Source organism: Prionailurus viverrinus, chromosome B2 (genome assembly GCF_022837055.1).
Source record: "Prionailurus viverrinus isolate Anna chromosome B2, UM_Priviv_1.0, whole genome shotgun sequence".
Lineage (NCBI taxonomy): Eukaryota > Metazoa > Chordata > Mammalia > Carnivora > Felidae > Prionailurus > Prionailurus viverrinus.
Window position 1 is genome coordinate 143882717 of NC_062565.1, and position 25780 is coordinate 143908496.

Here is a 25780-nt window from a genome sequence, read left to right on the forward strand (position 1 = left end):
GCCCCCTTTCCTGGGCGCGCGGGCTGTGGGAAGGCCCGGGCGAGCAGCAGGCAAGACCGCAATGTGCAGATAGAGGTGAAGGGGCCTGGCTCCAGTCCCCAGCGTTGAAACCAGGGTGTTTGTTTAAGGGATCATCACAGGGCACACACTCTTGGGCTTGGCAAGCGATTGGACGCGATGAGCCATTTCCCGAGCCAGAAAACGAGACAGATTAGACAATGGGAGGAACGTCCCAGGCCACTTCGCCCCGCACCGAAATCACCGAATTTTCAGAACCGCCAAGCGGGGTTCCGGGGCGCTCCGGCAGCCGGAGCCCAGGCGCGGCACCCAGTGCCCCGCCCGCCTGGCCCCGCCGCCCCGCCGCCCCGCCGCCCCGCCGCCCCGGCCGCCCCGCCGCCCCGCCGCCGGCAGGGGGCGCCCGCTCGCGGCTAAAAGGCACGGCCGGCGGCCGGCGGCCTCAGTACGCGGCGCGGCGGCCGGTGCGCGGGCGGAGCGACCAGCGCGGGGCCAGGGCGCCGCGGACACCGCGCAGAGCGCGCACTCCCATACGGACGGCGGGGACCCGACGGCTGTGCCCCCGCGCTCCCCGACTCCGGCCCAGCGCCCACCGGCCAGCCCGCCCGCCCAGCCCGCCGCGCACCCCGGGCTCCCGATGGCGCCCGAGGCCGGGGCGGCCCCGCGCGCGCGGTGCCCGCTGCCCTGGGCGGCGCTGCTGCTCCTGGCGGCGCTGCTGCCCGTCGTGTCCCCGGCGGGGGCTCCAGGTACGCGCAGCTCCGGGCTCGGCTGCCGGGCTCTCCGCGCCTCCTCGCCGCTTCTCTGTCCACCCTTCGCGCGTCACCCACCCTGCCTGTCGCTCCGGGGACCGCCGTCCCGCTCTGTGCTGTGCGTGTCAGTGTCACTAACCTGTGCGTCTTCATCGCTCGCGGGTCGGGGAGCGGGGTCTGGGCACTTGGCGCCGCGCGCGCGGGAGGTGGGCGCGGGGACACCGTTGGTACCCGGGGACCTCAGCGCTCTCGGTTTTGACTTTGCCGTCGAACGCGCAAAGTTCTGGAGACTCGAGTTCTGGAGGCTCGAGCAGTGTAACTTCCCGGAGAGATTCAGGCAAAGGGAAAAAACAAAAAAGAAAAAGAGAGAGTGAAAAGCGACCCCTCGGTGGTGATGCTTTCCTTTGCCCAGAATTTCCCCGTGGGCATCTTTCTTTCCCCCAGTTCACCTGCCCCGAGGTAGGATTGCCCGTTGGAAGGTGGCATTCGACAGACCAGGGGGGAGGCAGGGAGAGGGAGGCAGGACTCTTCTAGAAGCGCACTCTTCTAAAAGCTGCGAGCTGTCCCGGGGCGGTCGGGTACCTCGGTGCCCAAGCGGCAGCCGCCCTGACGGAGGCCAGTACCTCCCGGTGAGAACTTTGGAGCTGGGAGAAGACATCGGTCTTGAGAGCGGAGAGAGAGGGAGAGTGGGGGAGCCGATTTGGGAGAAGCTCCCCCTTCCCCAAAGACTGAAGTTGGAGATGGGATGGTGATGTGAGCAGCGCTTTTGGGAAAATGCCCGCGGGCCGGTTGTCAGAGTTTCTGAACGTTTCCTGCAGAAAGAGATACGTTTGTGGTGGCGTTTTCACCCTTAAGCCTTTGGCGGCCCTTGTTCCCACCTCCTGTGCAGGCATTTTCACACTTAAAGCGTGTGGCCTTTATTTATGCCATCAGTTTGCAGGAATCCAAGAAGTCCACGTTTTTGTTTGAGACTGTTCACTCCTGGCTGGGTTATAAAAATTCAGATGTGACTCCAATGAGGGCTACTTGCTTTATGATGCTATTTAGTGTCCCCCTATATAGCCCTTTTGTACAAGGGGAATGGGACAATGTTGGGGGAGGGGTGTCGTGTTGTCGTCCAATTCTTTTTGGTGGGTCCATCCTGCGTAACGCTCGGGTTTATGTCACATGCTGGGATGTCAGAGGCACGTCTTCATAAAAGGCAGTGCTAGTGGTGGGTTTTGTTTTCCTCTCTGTTAGCAATCTCTAGGAAAGCATTCACGGAATATGTGGTACAGTGGTTCACAAGAATACAACTATTTTAAAGCCTTTCAAATTCCCCACCTACAACCTATGGCTTTTTTTCCCCCCCTAAATTAAAATTTCTGAATGTTGAAAGAGTTTTTGTTTCAGAAAATGGGCTGGAGCTGGAAGTAATGCTGAACCGGCCTCGCGACGATTCCACCTTCATTCCTGTTAGATCCCGCTGCCACCTGCCCAATGGGTTACGTTTGAGTGCGTCTGGACTCGGGGTTGTTTGTGATAGCTTCAGAAATGCTTCTGTGTTCCGTGCTCTTCCTTCTCTTGCTTCTGCTCCGTAACTCCACTGAGCTGTGGAATGTGCAGCCTGGAATGCTTGCTGGCACTCTCTCTACTGTGTTGACGTGGGATTTGCAGTACAGTGATGATCAGACTAGAAGTGGACAAGCACATTTCGAAACGAATATTTACTGCATTGTAGGGAAATAGAAGAAGGAAAGAAACAGACATCATCTGCAGATAGCTCCCCGATGCTGTGAAAGAAATCATGGGGCACATAATTTATTTCATCTGCTCCTCTGGAAGGCTTCCTGTCTGTCCTGCTGGACATAGCTCCAGTCACTTGCAGACTTGTATTCTGGGTCTGACAGCAAGGCCACGGGCGCACTGCTCCTGCTCTGGCTGAATCAGTGCATGGGCCCAGCAAGCTGCTTGTTGAGTCAAGCCTCCCCCTACTCTCCAACCTTTGGGGGCTAGAATCCCTGTAATGAAATCACCCAGAGCCACTTTAAATGGCAAAGCATCACAGCTCAGAGGGGGCTCTCCTTAAAACAGAGGTGATTTGCAGGGCATGCTGAGGATCTATATAAACTCTTTAAGTTGGTGGCCCATTAATGTAAAACAAAATAAGCAGGCAATGCCTCCACCATCCATCCCATCAATAAACTAACATCCAACCCTTAAAATTATGATGGCACTTGCCAGTCTGATAGGATGCATTTCTCTAAAAATGTGGGGACACACACACTCACATAAATTTACAGCAGTTCCCTCAGGGTGGTTATGGGTGACGTGACTTTGCTTCTTTAAAACTTAAATATCCTTTCAGGGACTCTGCCAGGTCAAAACTATTTTCAGAGTAATACGAAGATACTCTTTGCCTTTTTTTTTTTTTTTTTTTTTTTTTACCATGTTGACATTGACAGCAAGGGTGAGAAACTTGGTGAGTAAAGCCACTGGTGCTTTAGTGTGAATCAAGGCAGTGGCACCATATTGTACTCATAGTCACTGAATTTTTTAGGCCTTTGAAGTGCAGTAAAGCTATGCCAGTTCCAATGAAGCATGTCCTGTGGCAACAGTAAAAATGATTCATTTTGCCAACTCTCTACCCTTGAATGCATGTCTTTTTAATATTGTGTGTGGAGGGGACAGGAAAGGGACATAAAGCAGTTCTGCTAACTACCCAAGTTCAGTGGTATTCCTGAAGAAAAGTTCTTGTGCGGTAGCTTGAGTTGGGAACTGAACTAGCTTCTTTTTTCATGGCACGCCATATTTACCAGAAAGAATGACCACAGACAAACTTGGGTATTTGGCAGACATCTTCTCAAAAATGAACAAAGGGGCCTGCCACTTCTAATAGGATAACTGATTGTATGTCTTGCTGGTGATAAAATTTCAACTTTCTAATGAAAGAATTTTGCCAAGTCATCTCTAACATCGATCGAAAGCTTCCTAATACTTAAAAACTTTTCTAATAATATTGATGGTGATATACATGAGTGTGATGTTTTAAATATTATCTTATAAAAATGTCTCAGCATACTGGGTGCCTGGGTGGCTCAGTTGGTTAAGCGTCTGACTCTTGATTTTTGGCTCAGGGCATGATCTCATGATCTCATGATCATGGTGTGTGGGTTCGAGCCCTGCGTTGGGCTCTGCGCTGACAGTGCGAAGCCTGCTTGGGATTCTCTCTCTCTGTCCCTCCCCTGCTCTGTCTTTCTCTCTCTCTTTCTGTCAAAATAAATAAATAAACTTAAAAAAAAGTCTCAGGATGTGACCTGCATAACCAGGTGAACCAGTAAATCTAAGTGACCAATGCCGAGTGTTACAAAATCTTGCCTGGCTAAAAGATCGATCCAAAGTGCAAGATAGCCCAATGGATTTTTCATGTAACAAAATGTGAAAAATTCTTGAGATGGTTTCAGATTCTGTATCACAACTAACCTTTAAGAAACTGCTACTTGATGAGTTTTGGTGTAGTATCAAAGATTTTCCAAACTTACTCATAAGGCTTTTAAAATACTTTTCCAACTATAGATCTGTGTGAGGCTGGGTTTTTTTCAGGTTCTCCAACCAAAACAACATATTTCCATAGCCTGAAGGCATAAGCAGATAAGAGATCCTGCTGTTTTCTATTAAAGAGATATGCTGAAGTGCAAAACAATGCCATTCGTCAATTACTTTTTGTATTGGAAAATGGCGATTTTTCATAAAATCCAATTTTTTAATGCCAATATGAAATGGTTTACTGCTGCTATTTTAAAATGATTTAATACATGCATAGTAACTTGTGCCTAGTTTTAATTTCTGGTCAGTAGATAGCATCAGATAAAACCCACATAAATATAAATCTCTGTGAGAACCTCATTAATTTAAGAGTAGAAAGGAATCCAGAGAACAGGAAGTTTGGCAACTGCTGGTGTAGACAAGGGGAGTAATTCCAAAATCAGGATGCCTGGGTCTGAGTCTCATGGTGTCATTCACATGCTGTGTGGCCTTGGGCCAGTTAGTCAGTCTCCACTAGTCCAACTGAATGGAAAGATACCTTCCATCTCCAGAAGCCCTCAGTGACTTTCTTGTGGCCCAACCTACACCCAGCTCTGTAGGGTTTCACTCCTTACTTCTGTCCTCTTTGAGAGGAGGAGGTGAAATACCCTTTCCTTTTATCTTGTGCATTGGAGCGCACCCAGATGAACTGTTTAATTCATCAACTGAACGTGCAATTTGTTACTGTTGAATCAGAGGTTGTAAAAGAATTGCAGGGTAACAATTCCTGTCATTGGAAAATTATCCTGGACAATTCCAGAGCATTGTCAATATGTCTAACCAAGGCTGTTCATATCTCTAGCTAAGTCATAAAGGCCCATTCCCTGAAAACAGGCAGGGGAGGGGGTGAGGAGTGTGTGTGTATGTGTGTGTGTGTGGGGGGGGTAATTAGTTTCCTATTTGCTGTTGTAACAGAGTACCACAAATTTAGTGGCATAAAAAACCACAAATTCATTATCTTCTAGTTCTAGAAGTCAGAAGTCCAAAGTGGGTTTCATTGGGCTAAGATGAAGGGCCATGTTCCTTCTGTAGGCTCTTGGGGAGAATCTGATCCTTATCTTTACAGCTTCTAGAAGTGCCCACATTCTTCTAGGGGCCCCTCCCAGCAGTCCCGTGACTCTGCCCCCACCCACACATTGCAGTTTCTGATTCTGACCTTCCTGTCTCCTTCTTTCACTTGTGAGGACCCTTGTGGTTATATTGGGCCCACAAGGATCATCCAGGATAATCTCACCAGCACCAGGTCCTGTCCTTCATCACATCTGCAAGGTCCATTTTGCCACATGAGGTCACATATTCTCAGGCTCTGGGGAATTAGGACATACACATCTTTGGGGGCTGTTATTCTGCTACTGCAGGGGTGGGTGGGGTAGTGGAGGGGGGGGGAGGGGGGAGTCTGGAAGCAAACATTCCAGGAAAGACCCCATCAGCCTTCAGATAATTAGGAAGCAAACCTCTTTCCGTTGTTCCCTGTGGAACTTGGGGATTTCTTAAGTTATCATTAAACTTCTTATCAGAGGATTTTATTTCAGTTTGGAAATACAGAGGCAAGTATCTAAAGCTATAAAAATAAAGGAGAGAAAAATATGTATCTATTTACTTGTTAATCCATAGACTGTTTATGTTAGAATACATTGGAACCTGAAACTCTGGGTGCCTTTGAGGAGAGCTGGGTAGCTGGGGCAGGGGCGGATATTGCTTATTTCCTTTACCGGTTTCAGTAAGCACATATTGGAGCATTTGGATCAGGGTATTGATGATACGTATGAGCTAACCTCTTCGTGTCTCTCCTAGAATTTAACCTTGTCTTAGTTACAAAGAATGTGAATTTCATTCTGTTTTTGGGAATTGTGTCATTGTTGATTTTTCATTAAGGAAATTTCTCCAATATGGGCCAGATGGTTAAAATGTAGACATTTTGAACACAGTTATCTTTGTGCCGCTGAACATTTAGGGGACGTCCTGAGGAAGACAGTTTTCCTGTTCCTTTTCCTCGGCAGCGCTTGCGCTTCGCGGCCCTTAGGGGGCGCTGCTGGCCTGCTGGCGGCGTTTCCACCGCCCGCGGGCCCTTTGCATTGGCGCCCCGGCAGCTGTGGCTTTTTCAGAGTTCAGAAAATTAGGACAAACGTGCTCTGGGTTTCTCTTAGTGTTTGCCCTTGTTCAGTTTTGCTCCTCACTGAAGCTTCCTTCAGACGTTAAGTCAGGAAGGACAAATCATTAAGAGTGGAATTGAGTGCTTCCTAGTAATTTTCAACTGACCATTGCTGAGGAGGAATTTGAAGCCTAAAGTTAAATCCGGGGGTGGGGAGGAGTGTCAGCAACCCTTTAGCCCTGGGGGTCCCTGGTATTTCTGCTCTTCCTCCAGAGCTGCGGCAGCTGGAACACGGGGGACTGGAGGGTCACTGGAGGAGGACGCAGCCTCCTGAGTGCTGCGGGTCCGTTTCGAATGAGTTGATGAATCAGTTTCTCCCCTTTACCCTCCGTGGATTCTCTTTGTATCCGGGGAGTAATGCAAGTTCTAAGGCAGATTTGTAAGTCTAGCAAAATAGCTGGACAGCTGCTAGTGTCATTGCTCACAGTTTTCTGCCTCGGTCTCCTCTATGTGGAGATTAACTTGTAATGTCATAATGGTATAACCAACACAATTCCATTTTCACTTTACGTGGCATTCTTAGGTATGCATTTTAATTTCTTTTTAATAATAATTGGCAGTTAAAAATGCCACAGAGTCTACCGTTTATCAGTATGTTATTTCATTTGATTTTCACGGCGACTTCGTGAAGTTGGTAGCACCCTCACCTCACCACGAGGGAACTGCGTTCAGGGGAGTTAACTGATTTTCCCAAAGCCGGTCCTGTAGTCTGTGGTATCCCAGGATTTGGACCCCCGTCTTCTGGATCCACATCCTCCGTGCTTCCCGCAGACTCTCCCAGCTCCCATTTGGATGTTTGCTTAATTTCCCTTGTTTTCTTTCTTCTTTAAGCTGGTGGTGGGAACTGGCACCAGCATTTCTGATTTGCTCAGAGCGCCCTTGTAAGTCTACGCTCTGGTGACACTGCCGTTGGCTATTGGGAAATGATCCTGTCACACCCCAAAGCGTATTGAGCTCCAGTAGGGCTTAATTTCCGATGAGCCTATTCCCTATTACAAAATATATTTGGCATTTGGGTATAAGCATGATCTTCATTGCGGGAAGTGTCTTTCCTCAGTGGCTCCTGTTAAAACGTGCCCTTCAGATGAGTGTTCTGTGTCTGGTTTGTTACAGAAACAGTTCAGTGTTTAGTACAGTGGTTCTCTGTGATGCCTGATCCTTATGGTGGAATCTGTCGGCCTTGCGTTGTCACTAGAAGGTTCCCAGAATTCAAGTTTGTTTACAGCAGACCACGTAAGTCAGGGAACAGTGCTGACAGACGTTAGGTGTTAATCTCGGGGGTTGACGGATCCTCACCTCTCCTGGAGGTGGTAAGACTGTAACAGCATTATTGTTAAGGTGTTTGGAACTTCTCAGAAAAAAGTGTCCTCTAAATGCTGGGATTTGTGTTTTAGGGATTATTTTGCAAGGTCACATCTCTTCACCTGCATCCGCATTCACTTCACCTGACCCACGTGCTGGCTTGTACTGTGTGAACTTGGGCAGGTCATGACCCTGTGGGCCTGTTTCTCACGAAGTGACAGAATGGGACTGTAGACATGGCTAAGGGCCCCTTCTGGCTCTAACTTCGTGTGAGTCTCCATCTGAAGGCCATCCATCCATCCATCCATCCATCCATTCTTCCATTCATTCAGTCAGCAAGGGTCAATGCCCAAGCGCCAGTGCCCAAGCATCAATGCCTGTCAGACACAGGGATACCAAGTCCAACAAACACAGTCTGTCTGTCCAGAATGCACAGGCAGAGAGGGGGTGGGGAAGAGGGTACACACAGTGTGGTGTGTATGAGGGCAGTCCCTGGGGGGAATCAGACTGGAAGTCTCGGACAGCCGTATTTGAGCTGGGTTTTGAAGACGGGTGTGGGCATTAGTTAGAGAAGGAGGGCAAGGAAGGACATTTCGGGTGGAGGACCACCATGCGGTGGGTGTGAAGGCTCAGAGGCAGGGGGCATCGTGACATGTGTGAAGAAATGTGAGTTTTCTGGTGGCCCCTGCAAAGTGACCCCTTGGGAGAATGGTGGCATTCAGGGCTGGAAAGGTCAGCAGTAGGCAGCTTAAGAAGGGCCTGGAGTTTGACCATAGTCCAAAGCAGTCGTGGCCATTGAAAGAGCATCCACAGTGGGAGATTGCGTGGCCTCTGAGTGGAGGACAGTGCAGGAGTCGGGCCAGATGGGGGGGTTCTCTTATATCTGCTTATTTTTTTGAGGCTTGGGGAGTTTCTTCATTACATGCTAGACCAAGCTGACAGCTCCTAACTACTGTCTTTACTTCCAGTCCTATCTGAAATGTTCTAGAACAATCCCATTTTAAAAAAATATTCATTTTTGGGAGAGCACAGCAGGGGAGGGAGAGAAAGGGGTCAGAGGATCTGAAGTGGGCTCTGCGTTGACAGGCTGACAGCAGCGGGCCCAGTGGGGGCTCAAACTCACGACCTCTGAGATCATGACCTGAGCTGAAGTCAGATGCTCAACTGACTGAGCCACCCAGGTGCCCCTAGAACATCCCATCTTGGAATGGGTTCCAGGTTACCATGAGTCTCATGCCTTCACGTGTGGGCAGGTTGGTAGACTTTATAGTTAAGATGGGAGTACTGAATGTCGGGTGTCTTTGGGGTTGAGGGTGGTTCTATGGACAGAATTCAGTGTGGTTTCCAAGGGAAAAAACCGTGGGCAATTTTAGGAGTTCGTGGCCGTGGCGGTGGTAGGTAACTTGGAACTGAAATCGATGGGCATAATCTATGCAGACTCTTGGAGCCTAAGTAGTGATGCTCCACTCTGAAGGTCACCCAAGCATCCACTCGTTTCAGGGTCTGACAGCTGTCACGTCGTGGACAGGTGGTTGGTTACAGCCAGCCGACACAGACTGGGGAGGAGCCCGGCTGTTCCTGGCAGAGGGGTGGACGGTGGGTCCCCTAAGCACGGCGCTGTGGCTGGACCAGCTGGCACCCCAGTGAGCAGTCCCGGCAGGGTGCACAGCGATGGCTAATTGGGGGTGACAGCACGGTTGTCTCCCGGTGACTGACAGTCACTGCGGTCAGAAACAGCAGTGCTGGGCAGGGGAAGAGGCCAGGGACCCTGAGCGTCTCCCCTCTGGAGCAGCGACCTCAGCCAGGCCAGGCGAGGGCAGCCGGGGCAGGCTGTCCTTGTGCGGGGTGGGGGAGTGGCTGCCGTTGGCAGGGCAGTGGCGGGGAGGACTGCCTTCTCAGGGGCACCGCAGCCTCCATCCTTGTTTTGTAAAATGGTATAAAATCCCCTACGGAGATTAGGGTCACACTGTGATGGTGCCGCCTTGTAAGTCGCCACACGGACACTTCCGCCTAGAGAACAGAAAGCTTAGGTGAGCCTTCCCCACAGTGACACCAGTGTGGCCTGTTGCACTCGCTGGGGCTCAGAGTGCTTTCCGTGTTCATTTATCACAAGTCTGCTGTGGCCTGCTCTTTCCCCAAGCACAGGGGTCAGGGGTTTGCACTCCACTGTAGGCCTAAAAGACTATTTCTTAACAACAGCTTTTTATTTTTTATTTCTTCAAAAAAAATTTTTTTAACGTTTGTTTATTTCTGAGAGAGAGAGACAGAGGGTGAGTGGGGGAGGGGCAGAGACAGAGAGGGAGACACAGAATCCGAAGCAGGCTCCAGGCTCTGAGCTGTCAGTACCCAGTCCGACTTGGGGCTCGAACCCATGAACTATGAGATCATGACCTGAGCCGAAGTCGGACGCTTAACCGACTGAGCCACCCAGGTGCCCCTTAAAAATGGCTTTTTAAAGTGTTTACTCTGAGGTAGTTGGAGTCATGTGCAGTTGTAAGAAATAATGCAGGGATCTCAGTTGTCCTTCACCCAGTGTCTCCCTAAGGTGACCTCTTGTGTAACTATAACACAGTGTCCAGCAGGAAGGTGACATTGATACAAGCCATTGACTCTTCCCATCTCACGAGTGTTACGTGCTTGTGTGTGTGTTTCTACGTAATTTCGTCACGTGTGTAGATTGTGTGACCGCCACAGTCATGATGCAGAACATTCCATCCCCGGACTACTCTTTTATAGTTCATCTTCCTTCTTCCCGTCCACCTCAGCCCTTGGCAACCACTAACCTGTTCTCCACTTCTACAATTTTGTCATGTCAAGGATGTCATATGAATGGAACTATACAATATGTCACCTTTTGTATGGGTAAAGGCCTATTTTTAAGAAGTATGTTTGGGGTGCCTGGGTGGCCCAGTCGGTTAAGCTTCTGACTTTGGCTCAGGTCATGATCTCACTGCCTGTGGGTTCAAGCCCCACGTCAGGCCCTGTGCTGACAGCTCGGAGCCTGGAGCCTGCTTCAGAGTCCCTCTCCCTCTGCCCCTACCCCACTTGCCCCCCGCCCCCCCCCCGCCTCTTTCTCTCTCTCTCTCTCTCTCTCTCTCTCTCTCTCTCTCTCTCTCAAAATAAATAAATATTTTAAAAAATAAGGAGTATTTTTGCCCATTCTGCTTGATATGACTATAATTAGCTTGCAAGTATTTTTGCACACACTGAGATACCATGGTATATAATTTGGCATAGTGGCAAAATACTGCCACCGCCTGGTCCAAGCCACCTTACCTGAATTATTGCAATAACCTCTTTACTGGTGTCCCTGTTTCTGCCCTCTTTCCCTACATCCTATTCTCAAAACAGCAGCCACAGTGATTCTCATGACGTGTGAAGTCACAGAACCTTCTAGTAACTCCCCATCTCTCTTACATAAAAACCAAAATCCTAACAAGTTTTCAAGGCTACACATAATCATCTTCTATCCCATGCCCTCCCTCACTGTCAGGTCCAGCTACTTGGCTTCCTTGCTGGTCCTCTAATGTGCTAGGGACCTTCTAGCCCCAGTGCCTTTGCACTTACTGTTCCCTCTGCCCAAAAAACTTTCCATAAACATCTATGGGTACATTCCTCACTGTCTTCAGATTCTTTATGCAACATCTCACCAGGTCTTATGTGACCACTTCCTCCCCAATTTAACAGTGTAACCCTATCCCTACTCCCCAGTGCTTCTTACTCTGGCTCTATTTTTCTCCCCAGCTTATCCCTACCTGCTAGGTCATGTGTTTTGCTTTTGGATTTGATAAGTGCCTGTTGTCCTCCACTGGAGTATAAGCTCCACAAGAGACGGATATTTTGTTGGTTTTATTCACTGAAGTCTCTTCATTGCCTAGAATGCTGCCTGCACAGAGTAGGTGCTCCGTAAATATTTGCTGAATGATTGGATGCGCTTTCTTTGGTATTGATTACATGTGCTATAAATATATTGATGTACACTGACTAACAACAGCAGGATACGTGGGGTCGGGGGGTGTGGGACAGTGTCCTTCCCACCTGTCTCCATAGTCCTGTGAGGTCAACCCTCAAGTTTTGAAGAGTGTTGGCTTGTGTTGGAAAGTCCCTCTGCGGCTGGAGCAGAGAATTACATTTACTAGTTTCCTAGGGCCACAAACTGGGTGGCTTTAAACAACAGAAAATTTATTCTCTCATACTTCTGGAGGCTGGAAATCTGAAATCTGTAGGTCAGGGTCACACCATCTCTGAAGGCTCTAGAGAAGAATCTTTCCTTGCCTCTTCTTTGTGACATGATTTCCAATACTCCTTGGTGTCCCTTGGATTATAGATGTATCACTCCATTCTCTTGTCTCTACTGTCACATGGTCTTCTCCCTGTGTCTTCTTGTAAGGATACTGGTCATATTGGATTAAGACCAGCCCTAATCAAGCATAACATCATCCTAACTTGATTACATCTGCAACAACCCTATTTCCAAGTCACATTCACAGGTCCTGGGTGTTAGCACTCAACATAGCTTTTGGGGAGACACAGTTAAACCCACAACACATGGTGTGCCTCTCAACACAATTCCTTTTCAGTAGGTGAAAGAATTCCTGCAGCTTCTAACAGTGGGGGCCATAGTTGAGCCATAGGAAGACATGAGGCACTGTGTTGCACCCTGTGTTGAATTGTCAACCCACATTCTGAAGACCTACGCACATTCAGTAGGCCTAATTCATAGGTCAAGCCTGACTCCATCCTTCATTCATAAAGTAAGTAAGTAATTAATTAACTTGGATCTTCTATGGCCAGTGACTATGCTAGGCTCTGAGGCATGTGGTACAAAGAAGAAGTCGGGATTGATGTAGCAATAAACAATGGCATTGAGTGTGTGGTATAGCAATATAGGATCATCTAGTACTTTCTAATCAACTTTTACTTGCCAGGTATTGTGTTAAGTTCTGAATGTTTTTACATTAGCATACATAAAATCATAAGATTAGCAACAGAAATTAGCAAATTTGTGTGAGGACTTTGCCTGATGGGAGCAGTTTGATGTTGACTCGATCTACATTTTTTTTCCTATTCGATAAAATTTGGGATGCATCACTGTCTTTCTCTTACCTGGATTGCGGTCTGTTCGTCTCTCATCGAGATTTCTAGGTGATGAGGTGAGGCAGCCTTGCTCTCCTACGAATGTCCAACTTTCTGACATTCCATATGTTACAGAAAGCTGCCATGTTCTTTTTCTGTTATAACCCATGTCTGGGCCCTGCTCTGTTTTTTAACATTTCTCTACCCTACCCAACGATTTCCTTCTATTATTTTATGATAGACTGGGAGAACTGAAGCCTCTTCTTGTGGTTAATAACTCTCAGAATCCACATAGATACCTACAGATATCTGAGCAAACGACAGGCAAGGGGAAGAGAAAAGAGGGGCAGAGGGTACTATGCCCCCTGACCTCCCTGAAACCTTGATCTTATTTTAAAACTGTGCTATCACCATATTTTTATTCTAAATAGTAGGAAGGAAGAAGTCCTGGAGATGAAACACAGGATATTGTCTGAGCAGATTACATGTCTGTCTTGGGGAACATGAGGGTTTTGACTTAGAGTCTCTGGGATGAGTTTAATGGGGTCCACTGATGCTCTGAAATTGTAATACATTTTGATTACAGGAAGCAATTCAGAGCATTCTCAGAGGTAAAGGGTAGGTTGGGTTGGAGTCACAGATTAAATGTCCTCTTAGAATCAAAAGTACTGACCAGTGCTCACACACATGGGGGAAATCTCTGGCAAAGGCCCTTCTTTTTTTTTTTTTTTTTTTTTTTAATATTTTTTTCAACGTTTATTTATTTTTTGGGGGACAGAGAGAGACAGAGCATGAACGGGGGAGGGTCAGAGAGAGAGGGAGACACAGAATCGGAAACAGGCTCCAGGCTCTGAGCCATCAGCCCAGAGCCCGACGCGGGGCTCGAACTCACGGACCGCGAGATCGTGACCTGGCTGAAGTCGGACGCTTAACCGACTGCGCCACCCAGGCGCCCCCAAAGGCCCTTCTTGAATGCCACCAATGTCCTACTTTGTTCTCTTATCATCCTTACTTGAGAAAGACTTCCTTCCCTTGCCCTTCGGAGCCCTGATAATGTGTATTGTTAGTAGCACGCAGGTGATATTAAATGTCTGATACCCTTACTCTTTTACTCATGTGCAAGTAGAGTGCTTCCCGCAGAAGACTGAAGACACTGCCTTTCTTACATACTTGTGAATTTATTCACTGGTATTCCCAGGGCAGCACTTGCATAGTAACTCTGCATCATCGCCCAGATGAGGAACACATTCATAGAAATTTACCTTTGAAGGTGGGGGCATGTGTTGGGATTTGAGTTAGGTAGATATGACTAGTTACAGAAACTACTCATGACCATTTTAGGCACAGAATAGATAGGCAGATTGAAGAGGGAAGTTGATCAGGTTACTTAAGTTTCCTTTCAACTCTTAAGATTTTAAAATTCATTTCAAAGACTATGTCTTAAGATTGAGGAAAATGAAGACCCAAAGCCCACTCCTGCTAGGAGAGGAGGGAGAATTGGTCACGAGGTCCCAGGTACTGGGAAACATGCTGGGTCATTTTCTATTAGCCAATAGAAAATTAATTAGTGACACGAGCCCCGCACTGTGCCTCTTCCTCCTCCCATGTGTGTCGAGTGCCTTATAGTTTTCTTTCACATTTTATTCTTACATCCGTGCTTTGAGAGTAGCACTAGAAAAGGAAGTCATTAAGTTTGATATTTTCAGAAAGAAACTTTGGTGGCATATTAGCTTTGTTTTGATGTTTTGAATGGGGTGAACCTGTCCTAATTATAAGTGAAGAAAAATGGGCTCTTCTCAGCATTTATTTGACTTGACACTGACAGATATTCCTTACTTTCTGAAAATCTCTCTATTTCTGTCTTCCATGATGCAACTATTTTCCAGTTTCTCCTCTTTATAGCTAATATTTCAAATTAAAGTGTCTTCTTTCCAGTCGTCCTTCACACATCTATGTTCTTTGGGTTCTACTGGGGATGTCAAGTAGACTGTTGGACACACTGGAACTCAAAGGAAAACCCAGGACTGGAGTTATGAATTTAGGAACCATCATTGTATGGATTGGTATTTGCAATCATAGAACTAGATGTGCTAACTAGGGAGAGAAGACAGCGGGGTGGAGTGGGGGCAGTGCATGCAGAGAAGAGGGAGGGCCAGAGGTTGGGCTCTGAAGTACTCTAACATTTGAGTTCTGGCAAAGGAGACAGATGATGTGAAAGATAAACCAGGGAGGATGGTGTCCTCAAAGGCAGATGACTGTGGGGTTAGAGAGGACAGGAGAAGAGGACTTCTAGGAGAAGGACTCAACTGTTGTTGGAAGTAGAATAAATCAAGCACCAAGAGATGAAGGTTTGGCAATATCGACTCTTCTTAATATTTGTAATAGTTCACTCAGCACAATGAGCTCATGTATCGCCATGAATTCTGCTGCCACTGATAACTTTCGGTTTTATAGATTTGGTTCTGACTTCTCTCCAGGCTTACATTTATCTCTTTTAGTTATAATGGCAGCTGAGAGGCAACAAAGAATAGTGGAAAAGCATGGTCTTTGGTTTCATGGTCTTTTGGTTTAGCCAGTGTAACTTACTAGCTGTGTGCACCTGGGGAGTCACTTAACTCTATGAGACTCAGTTTCCTCATTTATAAAAATGGGGATACCAGGGGCGCCTGGGTGGCTCAGTCGGTTGAGCGGCCGACTTCAGCTCAGGTCACGATCTCGCGGTCCGTGAGTTCGAGCCCCGCGTCGGGCTCTGGGCTGATGGCTCGGAGCCTGCAGCCTGCTTCCGATTCTGTGTCTCCCTCTCTCTCTGCCCCTCCCCCGTTCATGCTCTGTCTCTCTCTGTCTCAAAAATAAATAAAACGTTAAAAAAAAATTAAAAAAAAATAAAAAAAAATGGGGATACCAAAGTACATTTGATAAGGTTTTTATGGAGACTAAAGACCTAATAGTTGTGATAGCATAGAACTCTTTTTAATCACCTCTGGGTCCCCAGGGCCTATCTCAGAATCTGACACATAGTAAGTATTCAACCTATGTCTGTTGCAGAAATAAATGAAATGACTGGCACTTACTACATGGGTATACAACAAGTGTTCATTTTCTTTCTTCTTTACCTCTCTGTCTATTTGTTCTTGATCACAAATGGCTCCATTGCAAAACCTAAAGTCCTTGCTCATTAGGTGTGTTGAACATTTTTTTCCTCTTCATTGATAGATTGTTTGCCTATGCCTATTCATAACCATGAGGTGATATCTGAAATACTAATTTTTAAAATATTAAAGCATAATGTAAAAAATTATTATCATTAGCAGTCTGTGCTGTCATTGAGTCCAGGTGGTTGTTGGCTTCTGGTCGTGTCTGCTTCATATACTCTGTTTCATACCTGCCTCTGCACAACATTTGCTTGGCTTGTCTTCTAAGGGTATTTTGCAGGGAACTTTCCGAGTAAGATGAGTGGTGATTTCAGTGACAGTAGTGCCCAAGTGTTTAACATAGTTAGACAATGACTTTCACATTTTGGGAAAAGGAATGAATTTTCAGGGAGTTTTTTTTGGCTGGCGTGTCAGGCAGTTTATAGTAGGCTGAGTTTAAGCTGGACCAGCAAACAATGGTAATTCTTTGAGAAACTATTTCTCAGTTGCGAATTGAATTTGAAGAATGTGCAAAAGATCCCACAAAAACCTGGAAAGTACTGGTGTCTAGTAGGATCTCTGATGCTGGTCAACAGCAGGCATGAATCCTGTATTCCTTTCCAATCCATAGGCCTTTTCTCTTCGGGGTCCCTTGTTTTCTTGTTGTTATTATAAATAGGCATATCTATGGAATCCCTCCAGTTCCACTTCCCTAAATCATTCTGGAAAGCTGGTGGTTTAAATGGGGAAAAATTCTTGTCTTTTCTTTGAACAGTAGCTTTTGCTTACATTAGTTCCTGAATAAAATGGCCAAGACCTTTAAGACTTTAAATCCTAATGATCAAATCCTGCCAGCTCTGTAGGTTAAGTTTACTCTAACTTTTGGCTGCATCATTTTCTGGACAGATGTACTGACTCAAGTCTGTGGCATACTAACAAATAAAGCACTGACATTGTCAAAATTAAATTTCCAGAGAGGATCCCTTAAAAACAACAGAAATAAGTTAGTTAAAAAAAAAAAAAAAAGGGAGCTCTCATTTAGAAATCAAGGGAAAAAGTGACTTGATTTTATGGATCCAGTAATGATGATACCAGGTAGCAATGGATTGGGTTGCTGATAGCACAGTATCTGATTAACAGTGGCTAAACAGGCAAGAAAATTGTTTATCTCACTCATCAATAAACTCAGGAGCAGAGAGGCTCATGAGGGACCCAGGATCTTTACATGTTTTCCAGTTGGCCATCCCAGGCCTTCCCAGTATGTCTAGTTGGACATACTCAGGCTTGTCATTTCATGTTCCAAGATGGCTGCCGCATCTCCAGGTGTCATGTTGACATCTCAGAGTGGGGAAAAAACAGGAAGGTATGAAAGGTCAAAAGCACAGGAGAGCAGATCCTGCCCCTGTATAATGCTTTCCCGGAAGTGATAGTAACTTCCTTGTATGTGTCGTTGGCTAGAATCAATCACATGACCACCCTTAGCTACTGGGAAGGCTGAAGGGTCATGAATATTTAACATCCCAGTTTCTATTGTGGAAGAAGGTGAAGGAGGAAAAAGCAGCCAGGAATGATTCTTGGGTACCCAACCCACTGTTGACCATTTCTGAATTCAGTGCAAGTTCTAAACTGTTATAAATTAGTTGGGAAACTGTACATTCTTGAATGAGACTAATAAAAATTCAACTTAAAACATCTCAGGAGATTCTTGAGGGAGAAGGCAGATTCATTTTAAGAATGTTCTTTGGGCTTGAGCCCTTTGTTTTAGTTTTGCCACTTGCTGCCGGTTTTGAAACAGAATTCCTTGCTGCTTCTTTTTGTTGTCCATTTTTGTGTTCTTCCACTTTCTAGATCTTTCCCAAGGTGGCTGGCGGGGAGGAAGAAAGATAATTGAAAGGGAATAATATGAAGTAAACTATATTAACAAATATTCTGACTTTCTCTGTTCACCCCTTTTTCTCCCCAAATACAAATAAACAAGGTAGACTCTAGAACATTCTAGGCAAAAATTTCCCATAAGAAGCCATTAACCTTTGAGGTAATGAGATGGTTTTTGAATACAGCCTTTGTTTACCAACATCACAGGACTGTGGCCGCATTGGGGATGCAAGTGGCCTTGGGTGGGAGGTTGGGGGCCAGCTCCTAAGGAGAAAGGGACAGGGGAAAGAAAGTGCAGCCCATACAGCATTGGGACTCTTTCCTTGAGAAGTTCCTGTGAGCTGGCAGGAATGCCTGGCAGCCTAGGGCATGACCAGCTTATGTGTGGCCCCTACCCCTGCCCCGGGGTGCAGTTTACTAAAGCCACATATGAGGATCGTCTCTTTCTGTGACATGTGGCCACCGGAAACTCATCCTGGGGAGAATGCTTGCACAGAGGCAGATGAGGGTGGCGGTGGCCCTGACTGTCTGGAAAGGATAGAAGTGGTCTCAGACAAACTCTACTGAAGTGTAGCCAGTGGCTCAAATTTTGAGATTTGGATGGCTTCATCATTTGGCTTCTTTGAGCTGATGGAGAAAAAATGTGATTCACAATTGTATTCAGTGACCATCTAGTGCCCTTATAAGCTCATTGGCATGTATGCATGTGAATTTGGCCATTTAGTTTGAATAAAATGATGCTTTGTTGTGATCAAAACACTGGAAAGTGCCCGAGGGTCTGGGGACAAGGGCAGGGAAGTCAGGTTTAGCTGAGGCTCGGGAGAGGTGAGCAGAACACACACTGAACCTAGTGGCTTCCCTCCTCCCTCTGTTCATTAGGAAACTCTGGGAGTGTGAGTGGCGGGGGGTGCTCCTGCCGCACCGAGAGAGGCCTGGGGCATTCTGAGTCTTCTGGTTTCTCACTCCACTTGTATACACCCTCAGCAGGTAAATGGGACATGACACGTTGGCCACGGGGGCGGAACCCGGTTACATGGGGTTACATCGTGACAAGGGGAGATGGATTGGGTTTTGAGGAATGTGAACCAGGGATAAGGTCTGGAGAACCCTGACTGCCCTCCATCTCCCGAGGGACTCAGGACATCTGCTTGCCTTCGTGTTTCCCTCTGACTTGAGGACAGCGCTGTGTGGCTTCCCTGTGGTGGGGTCAGAGGTTCTGTTTGCAGAGTTCTTTTGGCTCCCTGGGGTGTTTTTCAAGTTTAAAGACTCCAAAGACCTAGACTCCTAGACCTGGGTTTTGTTTTTTAAAGCAGTTATCCGTACAGAATCGTGCCAACTGTGGAAAACACTTTTATTAAACCCCATTCATATTGTGAAATGTCAGAAGAGGAGCCAGGCCATTATTTTAATACTCAGACTGTGTCTACCCAACCCCAGTCTTCCAGGTGGAAAATGCAGTCAACCATATGTAGATTTTACTAGTATCAGTTTTACTTCCTACCATGGCAAATCAACCTGTACTTTCTCTGTTTTTTTATTCTTGATTTTGTTGTTGTTGTTTCATTTGCTTTTGCTTTTTGTTTTGTTTTTTTGAGGGAAGAGCCATAATTATTTGGCAAATATAATTCCAGCCATTTGACAAGTTATTAAAACTCAGGCATTTCAGTGTTTTGCCCATGTGTTGCCAACCATCTGGATATTTCTACATTTGTGAATATTCCTGTGCTGTCTGGTATCTTATGGACAATAGCTGAATTTTTCCACCTTTTCTTGGAATGATAGTCTCAAAGTTGTAGACCACGTTGATTTCCTACCCCCCCAGTTTACATCCTGACCTTTCCTGGCTTATCGATTGGATTTTTGGTCAAACATTCATGGTTGCAGTGAGAGCTGTGTTTTCTTCATTTCAGAGTCTGGGAAGTATTTGGCGGTTTCCAGTGGAAAGTAAAACTTGAATTTCAAACAAAGATGAAATAGGGAGACTTACATAAACACGAAGGTTTTGTTGCATTAAAGAACAATCCTTGGTATACTTACGAAATAATTTTAGAATTTGGGGGGGTTTTAAGAGACTCGTTTATTTCGAAAAGTTCTTAACATTCATTTGGAAGTTTCCTTCTTAACCAAGTTGTCCTCTCCGGCTCCTCAGCATCGACTGCCAGACTGGGTGGGCTGCATGGAGCGCTCAGCTAGGAATGGCAGCTGTCCCTGGCTGGTATTTGCTTTAAAATTTTTTGGGGTGTGTCTGCACCCTGGCAGCCTTTTGTGACTAAATGTACTGGCTTACTCGGGTAGCTTCAGAAAGTTATTTTTGACTTTCATAAAGGATCTTGATTAACCTATCAGGGTTTGACTACATGTGGCAAAATCCCAACTTGAACGAATTTAAATCCCAGAATTCATTGCTTTGTGGAGCTGTACGTTTGGAAGTGCAGGGATTGAGCTGGCCTTAGGGGTTGAGCCCTAGAACCCAGGTTCTAACAGCCCCCAGACTCTCTCTCCATCTCTTGGTGTCTTCTCTGTGTGACATGAGAGCTGTCACTAGCAATTCTAGGATGCTCCCTTCAGAGCCTTATGACTGGAAGGCAAAAGCAGTGCCTGGGTTCCAGCTCCAGTTAAAACGATTCCAGTGGAGTCTTCTGAGCCATCTGGACTCAGATGAACAGAACTCTGTTACCAGAATTGGGGGAGGCTTCACTGGATAGACAAAAGTGATATGTATCCTTTACAGAGCACATTTTGGATTTGCTGCCTTATAGAAATTTTAGGGTCTTGGGGCTCCTAAAGAATTTAGGCAAGTGGAAGACTTTGAATTAGAATCCACATCAATCCCGGTAAAAGACGGAAGAAGCTGTAGTTGCCAAGGGAGCCCTGACCTCCTCTGGGCACTTGATGAATGTCCTCTGGCCGAGGCTAGACAGAATAGGAAGAGCAGAAAGAAATTTAGATTTTAATTTCTTCATATTTTAAGCTCTGAGACCAAGAAGGCTTCACTCTTGGACTCTAAATTTTCCTTGAGAATTTTGTAAAGGGAAGGACTTATATTGAAATCGGGATATTTCATATTGCTGGTATTGTATTATCAGAATACCTATCATTTCATCTCATTGCTTACACTCTGGTGGGCTATTTTGGACAGCATGAGTTGACAGAATATGGGATTGGGAAAGGACAGGCAGGAGTGGATTTTCAGCTTAGAGGTCAGCATGGCTTTGGAGTTGGCTAAAGAATGAACCCTCCTCCTTTCAGAGCCTTTTGGGGGCTGGGGGAGATCCCTATCTGTAACCCTAGGAGGAAACATGGTAGGACAGTGATTGGCAATGGGGAGGCTCCTGAAGGTGGAGCCGGTGGTCCTGATCCTCACTCTGAAGGGGCAGCCACAAGTTGACCTCAGGGTAATGGTCATGCCCGGTGGGGCCAGGTTAATGGTCATGCCCAGTGGGAATAGTCTTCTGGGGAATAGTCTTCTGGGGATGTTAAGGGGACTTCCATTTTCCTCTCCTCATGTTTTGCTTCTGGCCTCTCTCCTCATCCTGTACCCCCTTTCCTCCACGAGACTTGCTGTATCTGAGGGTAAGTGGAAAGAGCCCAGTCTCCATTGGCCTGCTTTCTCTAGTCGGTGACAGTAATGGGTTAGAAGACACAGACATGTGAGTTTCCTCTTCGGGTCTGCCTTGCCACAGGCTCCATTCCTGCTTCCACATGGGAGGGTCCTGGGTTGTGGCTCAGGCCTGTTGCTTTCTCCCCACCTGTGAGGCAGCGGCCCTGAGGGGTTCTGCTCCTAGGCTCAGCTCTCCCTTCTGTATTCACCTGAGGGTCTGGAATTGGAGAAGAGAGGAAGACAGAAAGCATGATGACGGTCACACATCCGATCCACCCTCTTTAATTTAACCTTATCAATACTAAACCTGTTAGTTTGATTGTTTGCCTATGTAGAGAATATAATGAAGTCACAGTATGACTTTTCAAAAGTAGAACAAAACAAAGAAAAAAGCAAAAACAATATTTTGGATCCAGAAAGGGTTCAGTTACTGTTTTTAATCACAGTATTCAAATCATGATTTTTTACATGAATTGTGTCCATTTTGGATTACTTAAACATTGAATCTTTTTTTTAATGTTAATTTATTTTGAGAGACAGAGAGAGAGAGAACAAGCAGGGGAGGGGCAGAGAGAGAGGGAGAGAGAATCCCAAGCATGTTCGGTGGTGTCAGCACAGAGCCCAATTTGGGGCTTGAACTCATGAACCGTGAGATCATGACCTGAGCCAAAATCAAGAGTTGGACACTTAACCACTGAGCCACCCAAGTGCCCCTACCATGGATTCATTTTATCAATTAATTCTGAACTTTCCATCCCTTTATTCTGAGAAATAGCCCTTGACAGAATTCCCTTTCTAGGAATATACGTATTTTCGTTCGTTGTGGCTATGCCTGTACCCTTAAGGATGGATGGTGATGTCTGAATCAAGATAGTGAGAAGTGAGATACCGAGTTCACTTTGAACACGTTACATTTGGAACTCACATGGGACTATCACATAGGCAGTAGGGACTGTCAGTCTGGGATGGTTAGGCCAGAGCTAGACATCTGGAAGTCATCAGTTTTGCTAGTAGTTGAAGCCTGTGTAGCATCCTACACTCCCCTACCCAAAACCATCCTGGGGTGGACCTTTCTTTCTTCTTTGGAGCCCAGGCCAGTTTGTTTTGTTTTTTTTTGTTTTTTTTTTTGCAGAGCCTTTAGGTCTCTCATGGGACAGAGGGTGGTCTGACAGTGAGATAGGAATCCTTGAACAGATCTGTACCTAAAGTGAGACCAAATTGTGCCTTTAGACTCAGTGGACACTCCTTAATATGTCTTCACTATTTGCTTGATCTTCCTGGTCCTTGGAGGTATTTGGGTTGGATATCCTTGGTTGATCTCATGAGTCTAAATCCTGCTAACATCTTTTTCTTCAATCCATCAGCCATTTAAGTGAGAACCAGGCATATGGTCAATTGTGGTGTCAAGAAAGATGCCAGAGTGGCAAGGTGAGCAAGGGGCAGGTGAAGAGTTTTGCCCCATCCACTATGAAAAATGGGTCCTGCAGATGTTGGTCAGGCCAGCCTGCCTTGGGAACCTAGCTCTGGCATCCCAAGGGCATTCGTCAGCCCTGGAGAATCCCTTGAGGTCACTCTGCAGAAGCTGAAGACCTTCTAAGGGCAGACATTACAGAGCCATTGGAATTTTGGTATCTATCCTTGAGCAGAAAGGGATCCATACTTTGACCCTTGAAGCAAACTGGCCTTCTAGAGCCCTCTTGGATAAGACCTGAGGTTTGGAGCTAGACCAAAGGAGCAACTCTAGGTACTGACTGTGCCCTTATTTTCCATTCCTGAACAAACCAGTAGAGGTCTCATGGGAACCATGGCTCAGACATGTCTAGCCTGGCGTGGCTGGGAATCTGAAAGATCACCAAAATACCATATGCCACTTGGTACATGGCAAAATATTCTTGAATTGGGGTAATGGTTACTGGCACAAAGTCTGGAAGTGGCTTTGTCATGGTATGAAATTGCTTCCGTCACAGCAGACTTTAGTAGCTTCCTTCTTCTGTCTGGAGCATCTTACCATCTGCTCTATTCAAAGACAGCCTTGAAAGGGGAGAAAAGGGGAAAGACATGGACAAGAAATTCTTTTTTACTTAACCTAAAATCCCTTAGGCTGCAGCTTAAGCTCATTTCCTCATTTTGCATCCTGTGGAGAAGAAAAAAACAGCTTGTTGTGGCCCTAACCTGTCGTGCACGCTCTGTGAGATTACCTCCCAGTGTTCCCTCTGTTGGGCCATATAATTCCTGTTGTGTTGACTTTGGGTTTTTCCTTTGTCCTTTTTAAAGAGGCAGCTCGTGGGACACATAGCTTTAAAGAATATACCCAGTATCATACGTCCTTATCAGGCAAGAATACTGAGAACTATTACAAAAGGTCACATGCTGCATTTATCTAACAGAGGGTGGTCTATTATAAGATTCTAAGAACACTTAGAATAAATGAGGAACCACTTTGTCATATTGCATCTTTGTACTCCCAGAATGTTGATCCCACAGCACAGAACCAAAATGCAGTCTGCAGTCCTGGAAACCAATTTCAAAGTCTTTATGCCTTTACTTCACGTTTAAGGAAGGAAATCAGGAGACCTATAAAATGATCGTCAGGAATAGAACATATTGGCATGTTTCTAGTCCCAAGAAGAAGCTTTCTGTCAGGTAATCCAAGTGTATGCACATTGATTTGTGCTGCCTGGACTGGCTGTTCCTTAGATAGATGCTGATTTGATGAGTTCACCAAGAACTTGGGCTCAGGGAGCTCTGGGTGGGGCTGGAATGACAGACAAGATCACTTTTGATCTAGGGTCTCTCTTCTTCTCTTCCTCCAGTTCTTTCTGAGGAGGGTACAGATGGTAGGAAGCATCACAAATGACATCAATTTTAAATATCAAAGTTGATGAGAATCCAGGGGGTGAAAATACCTGCTAATCAAGCCACCCTATAGTTTGTTTAACTCTCCCAGTTTGCCTGTGCTGGGGGGTAGGGTGGGAGGAGGGGTCATGGTAGACTGGCCTCAGGCCTTTGGAAAACCTTACATTCAGGATTGATCTTAAGGAGATTGATCCTAAGGCTGCTTTGAAAGTATGGTTCCAGGTCCTCCAAAGGTCTTTGTGTTTAAAAATGACCTTCATTAGGTGACTCTCTAAGGTCTAAAACGTTGCTATTAGAAAAGTCATTTGGTCTCAGGTTTTGTCCTAAGAGTGCAAATATCCCTGAGAGAGTACCTCATCCACTTCTTCCATGCCTTCAGAGAGAGGGAGGATGAGGACACCCAGCACAAGGTGCCATGACTGGGGTGGGTCAGGAGTGCACCCCCCGCCCCTGCCCCGTCCCGAGGGGAAAGCAGCATGGTGGAAGAAATGGTAATCACAACTACAACTACGGAGGCTTTATCTTTTTTACAAGGGTGGTTTCACTGGCAGTGATCACAGATCATGTATGGGCCGGAGCAGATTCTGAGGATCTGGGAGCTGTGGGGGGAAGGATACCTGGGCTTTAGAATGGGACAAAGCAGGGCTTGCATTTGGCTCCCCCTGGGTGCAGCTGTGTGACTCTGGCTGAACCCTAACCTCCTTGCTCCAAGGCCTTCTTTTCCCCTTCTGCAATATGGAGGGAGTTATGTGTGTTCTCCCAGGTTATGTGTGTTCTGAGCGTCTCCTGCAGCATAAGGTTGGGTGCTCAGAGCGGTGCGTGGTGGACGGTAGACGCTCGATAAATCCCCTCTTCCTGGGGCGCCTGGGTGGCTCAGTCGGTTAAGCCTCCGACTTCGGCTCAGGTCATGATCTCGCGGTCCGTGAGTTCAAGCCCCGCGTCGGGCTCTGTGCTGACAGCTCAGAGCCTGGAGCCTGTTTCAGATTCTGTGTCTCCCTCTCTCTGACCCTCCCCCGTTCATGCTCTGTCTCTCTCTGTCTCAAAAATAAACGTTAAAAAAAAAAATTTTTTTTTTTTTTAAATTCCCTCTTCCTATCCACTGAACTCTCCCATTCGTATTTACTTTAGAGCAGTTGCACGCACCAACCATATGGCCTTTTTCTCAGCATACACATGCTGGCTCAGGCAGTTATCAAGTGGAGACACACTGATGGTACTTGATCATTGGCAACAGGAGAACAAACAGACTCATGCATGGACGCAGTTGGAGGCTTTGATTGTGTGAGCACAACGAAATGAGATTCATTAGGTTTTGGCAACCCAGAGGTATTTGCCCCTTGCCCTTCTTTACTTGTGCCCCTTACTGGAGCTCCTTGAAGGTTTTGAGTGTTTCCCCATATGCTGGGCTGATGCAACCATTTGAACATGGATTCTTGCGTGAGTTGGAAATTCATCTATG

At 46.4% G+C, this 25780-nt stretch overlaps 1 protein-coding gene across 1 annotated transcript in view; it reads left to right on the top strand.

Annotated features, from left to right (window-relative positions):
* Nucleotides 1–652: 652 nt before the first annotated feature.
* Nucleotides 653–25780, top strand: part of FNDC1 (fibronectin type III domain containing 1) — a 107989-nt gene continuing 82861 nt past the window's right edge. The window contains exon 1 of the mRNA XM_047858725.1: nt 653–761. Coding sequence (XP_047714681.1) covers nt 653–761 — 109 coding nt within the window. The remainder of the gene's footprint in view (nt 762–25780) is intronic.